This window comes from Delphinapterus leucas, chromosome 11 (genome assembly GCF_059928025.1).
Source record: "Delphinapterus leucas isolate spDelLeu-1000000601 "Yukka" chromosome 11, BTC_Dleu_Yukka2, whole genome shotgun sequence".
NCBI lineage: Eukaryota > Metazoa > Chordata > Mammalia > Artiodactyla > Monodontidae > Delphinapterus > Delphinapterus leucas.
In genome coordinates, this window is record NC_143139.1 from 3,784,665 (window position 1) to 3,799,942 (window position 15,278).

Consider the following 15,278-nt stretch of genomic DNA (forward strand, 5'->3'; position numbering starts at 1 on the left):
CAGAGTCTTAGTCTAGCTCTTGATCCCTTACTGCAAATACCAAGCTGTCCCTTGTACTCTGCCCTGTTAAATGACCGCTGTGTTCTTTCTCAGAATTGGCCTTTCAGGACCAGATGGGTTAATGCCTTTTTGAGTCTGAACAAGTTGCATCTGGACCATAGAAGCCATTAAGTGCTCTCTTGACTAAGACTTAAGAAGTGTCAGTTTGGAAGATAACGTTCCTCAAGTGGGGATCCAGTTTGCTTGTCTTAAAAGTTTGGGAGAAATCCTTGATCTCCATCTTAAAACATGTATTCACATAAACTGAGTTCTTGGTACAAATATGGCATTTGAAAGCATAGTACTAACATTGTAAATCACCTATACTTCAATTTTAAAAAAAGAAGAAGAAAACGTAGGACTGAGTGAAGATATCCATATGAGAGTGAGATCCCTAGAGTTTTATGCGTTTTGCTACCCGTCCCCAAAAGTTAACGTTTTAGGAAAGAAAAAAGAAAGAAAGAAATATCCTTCACAAACCAAAGAATTTTTAAAATAATAGCTTTATTGAGATATAATTCACATACCATACAATTCACCCATGTAAAGTGAACAATTGATTGGTTCGTTAGTATATTCACAGAGGTCTGCAGCCATCAGCGCAATCAATTTTAGAATGTTGCCTGACGCCAGAGAAACTTCATACCTGCTAGCAGTCACTTCCCATTTCCCTCCAACTCCCCATCTCTGGGCAGCCGCCAGTCTACTTTCTGTCTCTGCAGATTTGCCTATTCTGGTGTTTCATATAAACAGAATCAGTCATACACTGTGTGGCCCTTTATGCCTGGCTTTCACTTAGCATCATGTTTTTAGAGTTCGTCCATGTTGTAGCCTGTGTCAGTGCTTCGTTCTTTTCTGTCGTTGGATCACGTTCCGTTGTATGGATAAGCCACGTTTTGTTCCTCCCTTTATCAGTTGATGGGCATTTGGGTTGTTCCCACTCTGGCTATTATGAATAATGCTGCTATAAATAGTTACGCATAAGTTTTTGTATGGACATATGTTTTCACTTGAGATTAATTTTTTAACTGGCCTTAGTCTTATCCTTGGGTGTCCTTGAGAAAAACTTGATACCATTTATTTTGTTAACTATGTAAAACAGACCGTCATTGTCCCTCCTCTGAGGTGGATGAATGTGGGCAGCACTGCTGCTTGTTCAGTCTCCTTGTCATGTGTGACTTGGGGGTTCTTCCAGCTATTGTATGAGGGGTGACTTTACCTTGCAGACCACAGAGAAAAACGAGGTGGGTCTCGCCCGTAGCTCTGCCCCTTTCTCCTGGGCAGAAATGCTTCTCCTGGAGCATCATCCTCTCACGTGTAGATGTGAGTGTCGCGCTTCTTTTATAACACACAGCACACTCTGTGTCCCATAAACAAGCAAGAGACAAAACAAAAAATAAGACTTGCCAGTCCCTCCTCCTCAAACTCATATAAATGTGAGGATAAAATGAAAAAATGGTTTTTAATCAGATAGTTTGAAGTTTTCTGTAAAAGGTCCAAGGTAGTAGTACTTCAAACATTCCCAACTCGGGGGCTTCCCTGGTGGCGCAGTGGTTGAGCGCCCGCCTGCCGATGCAGGGGACACGGGTTCGTGCCCTGGTCCGGGAGGATCCCACGTGCCGCGGAGTGGCTGGGCCCGTGAGCCGTGGCCGCTGAGCCTGTGCGTCTGGAGTCTGTGCTCCGCAGCGGGAGAGGCCACAGCAGTGAGAGGCCCGCATACCGCAAAAAACAAAACAAAACAAAACAAAAAAACATTCCCAACTCAAATTAGTTCACAAGACTAACCATGAAAAAAATGTAGGAAAACAAAGAAGTAACTGATAGAGACATCTACTGCGGGAAAATGTGCGTAGCGTTTACCATCTTAACCGTTTGTAGGCGCACAGCTCAGTGGCGTTAGGTACTTTCACATTGCTGTGCAGCCTTCACCACCGTCCTCTCCAGAACTTCCTCATCTTCCCAGACTGAGACTCTGTCCCCATCAAACACCAACTCCCCATCCCCCGCCCCACCCCCAGCTCCTGGCAACCTCTGTTATACTTTCTGTCTCCATGAATTTGACTATTCTAGGCCTCATAAAAGTAGGATCATAAGGTATTTGTCCTTTTTGTGTCTAGCTTATTTCACTTAGCATAACGTCTTTAAGATGCATTCATGTTGTAGCCTGTGTCAGAATTGCATTCCTTTTTAAGGCTGAACAGCATTCTATTTATGTATATACAACAGTTTGTTTGTTCATCAGTTGGTGGGTATTTGGGTTGTTTCCACCTTTTGAAAACTGTGAATAATGCTGCTGTGAACATTGGTTGTTCAAGTATCTGTCTGAGTCTCTGCTTTCAGTTCTTTTGGGTATACACCCAGAAGTGGAATTCCTGGATTATATGGTAATTCTGTATATATATTTTTAGGAACCACTATGTTGTTTTCTACAGTGGCTGCATAATTTTGCATTTGCCACCAGCAGTTTCTCCACATCCTCACCAACACTTATTTTCTGTTTTTTGGATTTTGTTTTTTATAATAATCATCCCAGTGATTGTCAGGTGGTTTCTCACTGTGATTTTGATTTGCGTTTCCCTAATGACTAGTGATGTTGAGCATCTTTTCACGTGCTTGTTGGCCATTTATGTATCTTCTTTGGAGAAATGTCTGTTCAAGTCCTTTACCCATTTTTAAAAAAAAATTATTTATTTTTATTTATTTTTGGCTGCGTTGGGTCTTCGTTGCTGTGCGCAGGCTTTCTCTAGTTGTGGTGAGCGGGGCCCACTCTTCACTGTGGTGCGCAGGCTTCTCACTGTGGTGGCTTCTCTTGTTGCGGAGTGCGGGCTTCAGTAGTTATGGCACGCAGGCTCAGTAGTTGCGGTTTGCGGGCTCTAGAGCGCAGGCTCAGTAGTTGTGGCACTCAGGCTTAGTTGCTCCGCGGCATGTGGGATCTTCCCGGACTAGGGCTCGAACCCGTGTCCCGTGCATTGGCAGGTGGATTCTTTTTTTTTTTTTTTGCGGTACACGGGTCTCTCACTGTTGTGGCCCCTCCCGTTGCGGAGCACAGGCTCCAGACGCGCAGGCCCAGCGGCCACGGCTCACGGGCCCAGCCGCTCCGCGGCACGCGGGATCTTCCCGGACCGGGGCACGAACCTGTGCTCCCTGCATCGGCAGGCAGACTCCCAACCACTGCGCCACCAGGGAAGCCCTGGCAGGCGGATTCTTAACCACTGTGCCACCAGGGAAGCCCTCTTCCCCCATTTTTGAATTGGGTTTGTTTTTGTTGCTGTTGAGTTATATATTCTGGATGTTAATCGTTTATCAGATATATGATTTGCAAAAGAGGATAAATTAGGGAAGGGAAGAGCAGGAAGGGAAAACAAGGGATGGATCTAGGTGAGAATATGAAGAAAGAATTGTCAAAATTTGGATTAAATAGCCATGTTTTAAGTCAGAACAGCTTGGAATTTTTAAGCAAGGAAGTTAGAATTATATTTGGTTCAAAGGTCTCTGGCCCTTTTTGACAGTTTCTCCCTTTCTGCCAGGGATCTCAGGGAGTTTGAACTTTGATGAGGAGGAGACTGATGGGGAGGAAGGAGAAGGGAAAAAACTAAGATCTCATTCATCCTCTTCAGAGGCAGAGAGACCCAGTTCTGCATCCAGCCAGAAGCCAACCACAGTATGTAGCTCTGAAACTTCTTCCTCTGAGCTAATTTCACTGCTTCCTAAACATCTCCGGTATTTAAATGCCATTACTGGATGAGGGCTGCTTCAAAGAATTAAGCTGGAATTTACACTTAAAGTACACGACTCCCTAATTTCTTGTGTCTTGAACCAGCTTCTGTGAAGCCGTATCCCATTTTCATACTTTGCTGCTTCATTACTCCCAATATTCGTATACCTATTTAACTTCTCAGAGTTTTTCCCTACCTTGTCAGAAGACTGAGACATATGGGTAAATCAGTAAGTTATTTTGTCCTTTAAGTGTTTCTCAAAGAGAATATGAGGTTTCCTGACCCAGCCGCCTACTGCTCACATGTGGCTGTTCTTTCAGGATACAGGAGCTTCCGGAACTGCAGCCCAGCACACTGATAATCAGCTGGGAGAAATAGAGAATTTAGAGGGCTTCGCATACAGTCCTGCCCCTCGAGGTGTCACAGTGAAGTGTCGGATAACTCGGGATAAAAAAGGAATGGATCGGGGGCTTTTCCCTACCTACTATATGCACTTGGAAAAGGACGAAAATCGGAAGGTATGAGAAGTGGGTCTTTTTTTTTTTTTTTTTTGGCTGTGTCAGGTCTTAGTTGTGGCGTGTGGGCTCAGTAGTTGAGGCACTGGGCTTAGTTGCCCCGAGGCACGTGGGATCTTAGTTCCCCGACCAGGGATCGAACCTGTGTCCCCTGCATTGGAAGGTGGATTCGCAACCACTGGACCACCAGGGAGGTCCTGAGAAGTGGTTCTTAAGACAGATCTTGAGATGGAGGGAAGAGTGCTGCGGGCTGGGTCGTTGATGGCCTTACGATGGGGGGTGGGGATGGGGGAGCCCCGGTGTTCGACAGGAGCTAGGCTGTGCTTGCTAGTTCCCGAGTGCTGTATCCTCACTACTGTCCTCAGAGAGGCCCTAGTCTAGTAGTCAGAACCTGCCGCCCCGCCCCCGGAGAGGAAGTTTTACCCAGAAGGCAAGAAGACGGAAGAGACTATGTGAACGCCATTATTTTTACCTCCATCCCTTTTCTGGGGTGGGGGAGTTTCCAGTGTGCTCTTTGATTTTGATTTTGATTATGACAGCGTGGAAGAAAGAAGGGTTTAGGGAATAGGAGGAATTGGAAAAACAGAAAACATGCAAGTGGAATGTCTTGTTTTTCATCCTAGAAATTCTAATTTACTTTATACATAAATTTGAGGCAGTTAATACTCGCTAATGAACAATGTATATTTTGTAATACCAGGTCTAAGTGGATGATTTTAAGAGCCTAGAAATGTGGGCTTCCCTGGTGGCGCAGTGGTTGAGAGGCCGCCTGCCGATGCAGGGGACGCGGGTTCGTGCCCCGGTCCGGGAGGATCCCACATGCCGCGGAGCGGCTGGACCCGTGAGCCATGGCCGCTGAGCCTGCGCATTCGGAGTCTGTGCTCCGCAACGGGAGAGGCCACAACAGTGAGAGGCCCACGTACCGCAAAAAAAAAAAAGAGCCTAGAAATGAGATGATGATAGTAGATATTAATGTTGTTACAACCACTGTCTACTGAGTGTTTACAATTCCCAGGTGTGTGCTAAATGCTTTATGTATATTATTACCTACAACCCTTATGACAACGCTGTAAGATAGGATTTCTTATCCCAGCTTAGGGAATGCCCCCGAACACACTAAGAAGTGGCAGAGCCAGATTGAAACCTGTATCTGTTTGATTCCAAAGTGCCCCCTCCCCTTAGTTACTGCCCTCTCCTGCTTCCTTATTATTGTCCAAGTCTAGGAGTGTCTGGGAAGGATGCATAAATACGACAGTACTCGTATCACGGAAGTCACAGGAGTTTAGAACAACAACATGCAAGATGCAGCAAGAAGCATCAGGAAAGCCATTGCAGGGAGAATGGGAAGCACAGGGTCCAGGGTCCTGCCTCTTCCAAAGGTGGAAAGACTCTTACTCATGAAACTGGATGAAGCTTTTTTAAAAAGTCACCGGAGGCTTTAGGTATAAAGTTGTAAATAATGACATGGAGAATCAAGCTAGTGAATTTAGAAAAATTGTGCAGTAGGGAAACCCTGATAGTGAATTCTGAGAAGCATTATGAGGATTAGAAAAAGTGATGAGGACCCAGAGATTGGTCTTCTCCCAGAGAACCCCAAATGGTAGGTACACTGGTGCTACGATAGGGCATGGAGGCCCCTCGGGGGCCCGAGGCCACAGAGCTCGCGGGGTCAGGGCTGGGGGCAAGGATTGGCTACCCCTCACCCATCTGCGCCGCCTGGTCAGGGCTCTGGAGGAGACCCTTCTCTTCTGCTCATCCATCCGGGAATCCGAGATGACTGACTCTTCCCTGGAAGCATCCCTCCTTCAAGGATGAGGTTTTGACAATGATGCCTGAGCATAACCCGTTCTGCCCTGCGGCCCAGGGTCAAGACGTTTGTTGCTATTGGGGGTTGCAGTGGACAGATGCTCGTCTGGGTGTTCAGTGCTTCAAGGAGATCGCCACTGCCATCGTGAGGCCATCATTCTGGCCAAGCTCTCCGTAGTCCTCATGTGGTGAGGCTACTGGGGGAACAGGATCGGCCAGCCCCAGACCATCCTTGCAGGCTGACCGGCCACTGTGGCTCTGGGCCGGTGCCTCTCATCCTGCCCTTGGACACTGGCGTCATCCCAGCCGCTGTGCCCGAGAAGCTGGCGCTGGCCGGCGTGGACGATGCTGCACCTTGGCCAGGGGTTGCACTGCTGCCCTGGGCAGCTTTGCCAAGGCCACCTCTGTGCTGTCTCCAAGACCTAGGCTGCCTCACCCCCGAGCTCTGGAGGGAGACCATGTTCACTGACTGTCCCTGTCACGGGTTCACTGAGCATCCTGTAATGACCCACACCAAGTCTCCATGCGGGAGACCCAGGCTCCAGCTGTGGCCACCACATCGTTTTTCTGCAAGAAAAGTCAAAGTGAATTAAACCTGTTTTTTTAAAAAAAAAAGACCCAGAGATGGACTGCTTGGTACATGATAGGCAGCTGCTAAATATTTGCTAACTAAATAGGTAGGACAAACATGGCAGTTCTCTTGAGTGCATTTTTTACTGAAAATTTTTTTCCTTTTCTAGATATTTCTTCTTGCAGGTAGAAAGCGGAAAAAGAGCAAAACATCCAACTACCTCATCTCCACTGACCCAACAGATCTATCTCGTGAGGGGGAAAGTTATGTTGGCAAACTCAGGTGAGAGCAGCCTTGTATCCTGTCCTGCTCCTCTGATGGTTTGACTCCTGTAGTTTCAGAACAGTCCATATCGGTTTTACAATGAGCCGGTCGATGTCATCTAAAAAAATAAAGTTAATAGAAAGTCTAAGGCCCTTCCTTGTTTTAAGGCTAGATCTTTGAGAAAGCGATGATGACCCCTTGACCTTTGGAGAGTGGGCCGAGAGGCTGTCCCATACCTCTCTTAGCTTGTGTTTGTAAGGGAGAAAAATACAGATCATTGTGGTGGCTTTTTCTCTTGATTCTAGGTCCAACCTCATGGGGACCAAGTTTACAGTTTATGACCATGGTGTCAGCCCGGCCAAGGCCCAGGGTCTGGTAGAAAAGGCCTGTATGCGGCAGGAGCTGGCCGCCGTCTGCTACGTGAGTGCCGCCTCCCGTTTCCTCAGCCTCCTGGCATCCCAGCCCTGGGCTTGCAGTCCCCCTCCCAAGCTTGTTTCTGTATACTCGAGTTATTTACGAATTGCCAAATTTAGCTGTATTTACTGTTTCAGCTGGCCCTCACTCATCTCCTCTTCTCTTTTCCCAATGCCGCCATGTTAACGCAGGCCTTCGTTACCCCTTACCCGTTGGCTCGCGGTTACCGTAAATTGGAAGCCGGTCTCTGCTTTCCGCCCTCTCGACCTGGTTCATCCTGTACAGCCGCTGCTGAGTGGTCCAGCTCCAGCTCGTGCTGCTCTTGTCCTGCTCCAAATCCTCTCAGGCTGCCCCTTGAGTCCAGAATCAAGCCTGGACACTGCACCTTTCCCTTCCGGCTCCCCGAGGGCACGCTTCCTGTGCGTTCCCGTCATTCTAGCGGCTCCTCTCGTCCCTGCGCCCCACCTGAGAGCCTGCCCTGCCCCTCCTTGCCTCTGCCTGTCCGCCAGCGTCAGCAGAGGGGTCTCTCCCGACAGTAGATGTGCTTGATGCTCCCCTTGGTTCCCCGCGCTTTCTCTAGTGCCCCAGACTGCTTCTTCAGCGCCATCCTTCTCTACCAGTTCGTAAAGTCCCATTCACTGCTGTTTCCACGTGAACACGGACCTGGCGCGTAGTGGGCATGTGAAGTTGTGGAGTCAAAGAAGCAAGAAGGAATTAACCCGACTCAGTTGTTACTTTGATCCCAAAGTCTCAGCTTTCCATCGTTGGAATTAATCTCATCACTTGATTCCCATGAGATTTTATCTAAGTGACTGAGAATCATTTGACTTAACACTTTATAATGTATAGATGTTTTCTCTTAGCTTCAGAATCAATTAAATATTTTACCTATGCGTGACTTTGTGTGTATGTATATGAATACACATATATCCATGTATTTAATGTACTTTATTCATATATAGTCTGCCTGGTTTGACGGGCATTTGATTTTTTACCTCCAGATACGGGTCCTATTTAATTTAAACTGTAATTCTCACTATATCATATAGTGCCGTGTCCTCACTGGGGATATATATTTATTGAAGATGACAGAATTGGACAGTTTGCTCATAATTGTCTGAAATTTCACTTAAAGCTAAAGAGTAAGAGTAGGGTTTCAAGCCTATAGAGTGTTTTAAATTCAAATGTTCAAATTAGGTTTAAAAAGAGGAAACAGTCTTATTTTCCTGGGCTTGATTCTCCGTCTCTCTTTGTTTAACTACAGTGAAGTAATAGAATAGTGTTTAGCGCTCTCCATATTGTCCCCGTTTTACATGCCCAGGAGGGCCTTGCGTTAAGAATGAGGTCTTGTGTGCTTCCCTGATGGCGTAGTGGTTAAGAATCTGCCTGCCAATGCAGGGGACACAGGTTCGATCCCTGGTCCGGGAAGATCCCACATGCCACGGAGCAGCTAAGCCCATGCGCCACAACTACTGAGCCCATGCGCTGCAACTACTGAGCCTGCACTGTAGAGCCTGCGAGCCGCAACTGCTGAGCCCTTGTGCCACAACTACTGAAGCCCGTGTGCCTACAGCCTGTGCTCCACGACAAGAGAAGCCACCGCCATGAGAAGCCCGCACACCACGACAAAGAGTAGCCCCCACTCGCCGCAACTAGAGAAAGCCACGCGCAGCAACGAAGGCCCAGTGCAGCCATAAATAAATAGATAGATAGATAGACAGATAGATAGACGCAGCCATAAATAGATAGATAGGTAGATCGATAGAAAGGAAATGCATGGTATTAAAAAAAAAAGAATGAGGCCTCGTCTTCATTTCTGTTTCAAGTTCCTGTTTATTTCCCTCTCTTCCAGGAAACAAATGTACTCGGATTTAAAGGCCCGAGGAAAATGTCTGTGATCATCCCAGGGATGAATATGAATCATGAACGAATCCCATTTCAGCCACGAAATGTAAGTAAGAGCATATTTCATCAACAAAGGACTCTAACAACAAGACTGCGATACAGGCAAGATGAATAGAAAACAGTGTTGATTCCTCCCGAGCCCAGCCTGGAGAGTGGCCACTCTTCCTCAGGAGAGCCAGCCCTCCAGACCTCGGGGTAGGTGCTGTTGCTAATGTGGCTGATTCGCAATCACTGGGTCTGCAAAGAGAAACGCTAGTTTTTCTATAGGAGTCCAACAAAGCCGGCTTAGTTTGGGCTCTGTTTCTGTTTTACTTGCTGAAACGGAGGAAATAGGCCCCTGCTCTGCTTCCCGCCTCAGCAGCCTTGAGGGTGAGCGCTTTGCGACGGTCCTCAGCACACACCCCTCTCCTACAGGACCGCGAGAGCCTGCTTTCAAAGTGGCAGGACAAAGCCATGGAGAACTTGATCGAGCTGCACAACAAGTCCCCCGTCTGGAACGATGACACCCAGTCCTACGTCCTGAACTTCCACGGCCGGGTCACTCAGGCCTCTGTGAAGAACTTCCAGATAGTCCACGAAAATGACCGTAAGCCCCAGGAAGAGAGGTGTTCTGACAGGATTCGGAAATGAGCATTGCCCTTCATTGGTAGGAAGTTATACTCAGGAGAGCATGATTTAAGGAAGAAATGACCTCCTCGGAAAGACAGAGCTACAGTCTTGCAGTCAGCCGTCTGAGCCGCTGAGTTGAGGGCAGGAGCGTGTGAGGTCTCATGTGGCAACCGGAGGAGTCCTGGGGGTGCTGCTCGGGGGGCAGAGGCAGAGGCCCTTCCTCAGGAAAGGTTCATGCCCTTCCGGCCCCCCACCCGAGTTTGCGCTGCCCCCCCTTGCCCTTCCGGCTCCCCCGAGCTTGTGCTGCCCCCCCTTGCCCTTCCGCCCCCCCCCCGCCCCCGAGCTTGCGCTGCCCCCCCACTTGCCCTTTCCTGCTGGTCCGGGCAGGGAGCCGAGTGGAGTCGCAGTAGCGCCTTGGTCGTGCTCGGTAGGCACTCTCCGTCAGGCCTCTTTCCATCTTTCTAAGGGTTTCCCATTTTAAAGAGACCTATTTGGAGGATGTCTTCCTTACCTCCTGACGTCCCGATCTCTCTCTGCCTCTAGCTGACTACATAGTCATGCAGTTTGGACGTGTGGCCGACGACGTGTTCACCCTGGACTACAGCTACCCGCTGTGCGCGCTCCAGGCCTTTGCCATCGGGCTCTCCAGCTTCGACAGCAAGCTGGCCTGTGAATGACGGCCAAGCAGGCGCTGGGCCTTCTCTCTGCAGAGCTTCTGGAGCACGTAGCCGCCACTCTTGCGCTTGCCCAGGACACGGAGAGTGACAGGCCCCCCTTTTGGAATGGTCCCTGAAAGTATGTATGTACACGTGCACGGATGCACATACGTGTGTGTACACGTATCTGTACACACACACCCTTCTCGGGGTCTCACGGCCCTGGTCGGGGTCACAGCTTGACTCGGGTGAGAGCCTGTCCAGAGCTCACGGTGACTGTGAAGGCGCCGCCCAGCGGTCAGAATCCCGTGCTTGGAGACTTGCAGCCAGAGGCAGCTTCTCACACTTCAGTACTTGGGTCGCTTTTTTTGCAGAACTTTTCAGAGAGGGACGTTCCCTGAATTACCTTTAGTCTCCAGGTGTGCAGAGTTTTTCTGGAAGTGGGCGGCAGGCCGGTCCCGGCTGTAGGGTATCCCTGCCCCCTGTGGGCTTGGCCATCTTCCAGAACGGCCGTGTTGTGAGAGCACCTGAGTGGGGACGGTGCCTCCAGGAAGTGCAGGCCTGCAGGTCGGATCTGAAGCGGCACCCGGCCTCATCCGCTGTGACGTAGCCTTGTCTTTGCTTTGGCCACGGTGGTTTCCAGAGTGTCATTTACCGTTGGCGATCATTCCTCACCCATGGTGGGGGGGTCCCTGGGAGAAGCGCTCCTCTCTGCCGTCTCTGTGGGGGAGTGTGGTGCCCGTTCCCCAGAGCCAGCCACTGTCCCTCAGCTCGGGAGGCACCGTGTCACGGTCCCCCTTCCCTTAGGGCCGGCTGGCTGGCTGCAGTCTCAGAGTGGCTCTGGCCCAGTTTGTGATCAGTGATGCGAGCAATTTACGTACTTGTCTTAATCGCAGGGTAGGCTGCAAGCATAACCTCTAGAGGTGGCCTAGTCTGCTTACGACTGAGAGGGATTTGACAGAGGCCTTCACCACCTTCAGCCCAGGAGTGCGTCCCCGCTGGGTTACTGTGGAGCCGTTAGTGCAGACTCACCTGTAGCCCGCGTGGGAGGGGAGAGAGAACAGTGTGTGTGGAACTTGCCATTGTCGCTGCCCAGGGAGGTGAGGACCGGGCCTGGCTGGCAGAGCTTGGGCCTCTCTTCTTGGCTTAAGTGTCATCAGCCCCTGAGGCCTGGTTCGTCCTTGGCGGATCACGTCCTGTCACTTTTCCTCACAGATTGTAAGAGTTTTGCTAAGTCGTTCAGATTGTTAGCCTCTCCCCACAAATCACACGGCTCTGCTGCTAGTTCCCGGCCTCCGCGTGCATCCGAGTCCTGAGGATCCAGGAACACCGTGAGCTCTGCATTGGCGTCGGTCACCTCCCAGGCCTCGTGCGCCAGCCAAGCTGTCTGCCAGCCTGGGGCCAGGCATCGGCGGCTTGCGCTTCGTCCCGTCCCTTCTGTGGACTTCCTTTCTGTCCCTGCTTCCTATCCCTGCTCCACATCAAATAGCAGCGGGAAGGAGAGAGACCCGGGGGATGAGCAGACCCGCGGCTCACCCCACGGGTAAGTCCCACCCGCTCTGCCCTGACACGGCTGCTTCCCCTCAAGTGCCTCACTTATCAGGTGCCCGCCAGGCGCGCGGGGCCACTGGCCTGACACTGAAAATGGAAGGCTGTTCACTCGTCTCCTGTTGGAGAATATGCAGTGTCTGGGGAAGGGGGCCCAGGGGGGACTGGATCTGGCCCTGCTTCCTCCTGCCCGCTCTGGTGCAGACACACACCCCGGCTTCACGTCCTTCCTGCTTGATCGTGCAGGTGATCGGTTTCACATGAATCATATTTATACCTTTTGTATGCTACAGAAATAAAAAGGGATTTATATAAAAACATGAGTGTTGCCGTTCTTCTTTCAGACTCCTGTCCCTCGCATGCCTCCTACCGTCATGTTCTGTCACAATAATTCCATCGCTTGGCAACAGCGAACCAGTCAGTTCTTTGAAGCCAAGTGGGTATCACCGAAGTTTTCATCCAGGTAAGCAGGGTCTGCAGACTCAGGGATCTGCGTCCTGGAGACTTGTAGACTCACCACGTGTGTGACGCTGAGAGTGTCCTGGGCAGGTGACGGAGCTGAGGCTGAGCAGGGGTGCCAGAGGGCAGCCTCCTGCACCGGTCAGCCTCCTGGGTCAGCTGCATTGGTGTTGCTTCCTGATTCAGCCGCAGAGCAAATTAAATACCTGATAGTGACAGAGACCCCACGTCTTACCTCTACCACATTTAAAGCTTCCCTATACGGACAAGTCGAGAAAAGTGTGTTCACAAGTCTTGCTGAGGCCTTCCTGCTCTCCGTGTCACGGGGATGGACGAGTGGCGTGGAAGGAAGCGGGAAGAGCCCAAAGGGCAGGACGAGAGCCGGAGTCGGTCTCATTTCTGTGGCTTGGCTTCTCTTCCACGTGATTCTTTGTGGCCAAACAGGTTATTTGCAACACAGTTTTATACACTTTTCAGTGGCCAGGAATATCAATGGTCGTTGATACGAAAGACACCAGCACGTGGTGTTTCAACGTCTAAACGGGACTGCAAAAAGCTCTTTTTGATTAGAAGGTTAGTAGGTGAGAAAAAGGAATGAATGAGAATCAATTCCCTTCCTTTCTGTTTCTTTCTCTTTTTTGGCTTGTGGGATGTTAATTCCCCAGTCAGGGATCGAACCCATGCCCCCTGCATTGGGAGTGCGGGGCCCTAATCACTGGACCGCCAGGGAATTCCCAATATCCCTTCCTTTAGACAGCAGCACGGGTGCAGAAATAAAGTGACGGTTCAACTCAGAGTCCCTGGGTTCTGGCCCTTTTCCTGCCAGTGATTTGCCAACGTGCGCCCTCTGTAGATGGAGAGGTTTTGAGTTACCTGATCTCCTGTTCCTGAGTGATAAGAATGCTGGCAGCCACCCGGAATTCCCGAGTGTGTTTTTTTTTTTTTTTTTTTTTTTTTGCGGCACGCGGGCCTCTCACTGTTGTGGCCTCTCCCGTTGCGGAGCACAGGCTCCGGAAGCGCAGGCTCAGCGGCCATGGCTCACGGGCCCAGCCGCTCCGCGGCACGTGGGATCTTCCCGGACCGGGGCACGAATCCGTGTCCCCTGCATCGGCAGGCGGACTCCCAACCACTGCGCCACCAGGGAAGCCCCCCGAGTGTGTTTTGAATCGAGGTCTGTGCTTCTCTCCTGGACAGCTACGTGCGTAGCTGGAGAGGCCTGGGGAGGAGCCCCTGGAGGCTGGAGCCAAGGGCCTAGAGAGGGGAGACTGGAATGGCGGGAGCGCGCCCCGGCTGAGAGCGTGGCCGCGCTGAGGAAGCCGCCCCTCCCAACCGCAGGCTGCATCTTGCTCCACAGAGAAAACTTGGGGGCGTTGCGAGCTGCCCCCCCTCCGCAGAGTGGCTCCTGCCTGTGTGCTCGCGCCACGTGTGCCACGCCTCCAGCCCCTGGTCCTCCTAAACTTCCCCACGTAGATCCCCGCCGGGGGCTCGCCCAGGACTGGTTAGATTCTGCCCCGCCCCTCACACATTTCTTGGCCAGGTGCATGTGGGCTAGTTTTGCCCCCTCTCCCCGCTTCGGTCTCCTAGCTATTGTAGTCAGTGTGTACCCTTCACAGGTCCTACAACTCTTCCCTCTCCAAAAACCGGGGTGCGGGCATGGGGATGCCGCGGTCAGTGCGGTTTTCAGGCAAGCTCTCCCGAAACCGCGGGCGGCTCCCTGGCACCACCTACTGACCCAGGGGGCACATTACAAGTGCATTAACACGATGAGCGCAGGTTCTGCAACCCAGATGAGGCGACTTCACAGTGGACCCTGTTGTCATGACTCTCTTGAAGGTCTGGGAACAGTAGTATTTGTGGAGTGTAGAAAGTGGAGGAATTCCAGGCAGAACGCGTGGGCTCTGGCCCCAAATGCCTAGGCATTTGGTGTAGGAGAAGGGCAAATATCAATATTATTTTTATTAATGTTTTAAGATGGGATAATGCATTTCGGTTGACTTTTTTAGCCATGCAATTACGCAAAATGGTTTATAAATGCTCATAAAGCAATTTAAGGTGGTTTTCCAGGGACTCTGGTGAGAGGAAAGAAGAACAGCATGGCTTTACTGGGTAACTAAACATACCCTGCGTTCTGGTCTCAGGCCTGATCCTACCTTACCTTCCTTACTTTGTACCCATCTCTCCTTTCCTACTTGAAGGGACAGCCTAGGCAAAACAAACAAAGCAAAACAACAAGAAAAGTAGCCCTGATGTTAATGGAAGTTTCTGAAATATTCCAAATATGAAAGGGGCCTCCATGATTTTCTCCGGCTCTGCCAGGTCCTTTGGTCCATCAGGCCCAAGCTCCTTTGCACAGGGCAAGGCTGAGGTCCAGGAGGCCGGGTGCAATAAGAGTGTGCCACGTAGACGGTTGAGCTGGTGGGCCAGGGTGGCAGTGGGACTTTTCCTGGTCTGTTCCAACCTTTTATTACACATTTTGGTATAATATAGTGCTTCTCAAGCCTCAGGGTTTTAACATCTGGTTAAGCACTACCTACCCAGATTCCGTCCCTTGTGATTTTCAAGGCCTCCAAGAATAATCAGTAGTTCTCTCTCTTCCATAGTCTGGGGGCAGGAAGGTCAGGAAGGAAGGACGGTCTGAGACGAAAGGAGGGTGACAGGCAGAGGGGGGCTGGCAGTTAGATCAAGATTTTAAGAGTGGGTTTAAATGCAGTTTTTAGGGTACTGATGCATGCTCAGGACAGACTCCATCGGGGTAAGATAGAAGGATGTCCCTAAA

General features: G+C 50.5%; 1 protein-coding gene and 1 pseudogene across 4 annotated transcripts in view; both read left to right on the top strand.

Moving 5' to 3' along the window:
• TULP3 (TUB like protein 3) overlaps nt 1–13,325 on the top strand; it is a 47,736-nt gene extending 34,411 nt beyond the window's left edge. Inside the window, exons 5-11 of one of the 4 annotated variants that reach the window (XM_022577309.2) lie at nt 3,567–3,700; nt 4,076–4,273; nt 6,817–6,929; nt 7,217–7,331; nt 9,178–9,276; nt 9,645–9,816; nt 10,383–13,325. In XM_022577309.2, coding sequence (XP_022433017.2) covers nt 3,567–3,700; nt 4,076–4,273; nt 6,817–6,929; nt 7,217–7,331; nt 9,178–9,276; nt 9,645–9,816; nt 10,383–10,516 — 965 coding nt within the window. In that variant the 3' untranslated portion in view covers nt 10,517–13,325. Of the gene's footprint in view, nt 1–3,566; nt 3,701–4,075; nt 4,274–6,816; nt 6,930–7,216; nt 7,332–9,177; nt 9,277–9,644 lie in introns of all 4 variants that reach the window. The other 3 variants (XM_089920142.1, XM_089920143.1, XM_089920141.1) reach the window with 3 other exon arrangements.
• On the top strand, nt 4,282–6,809 carry LOC111176627 (small ribosomal subunit protein uS5 pseudogene; annotated as a pseudogene).
• Nucleotides 13,326–15,278: the final 1,953 nt, after the last annotated feature.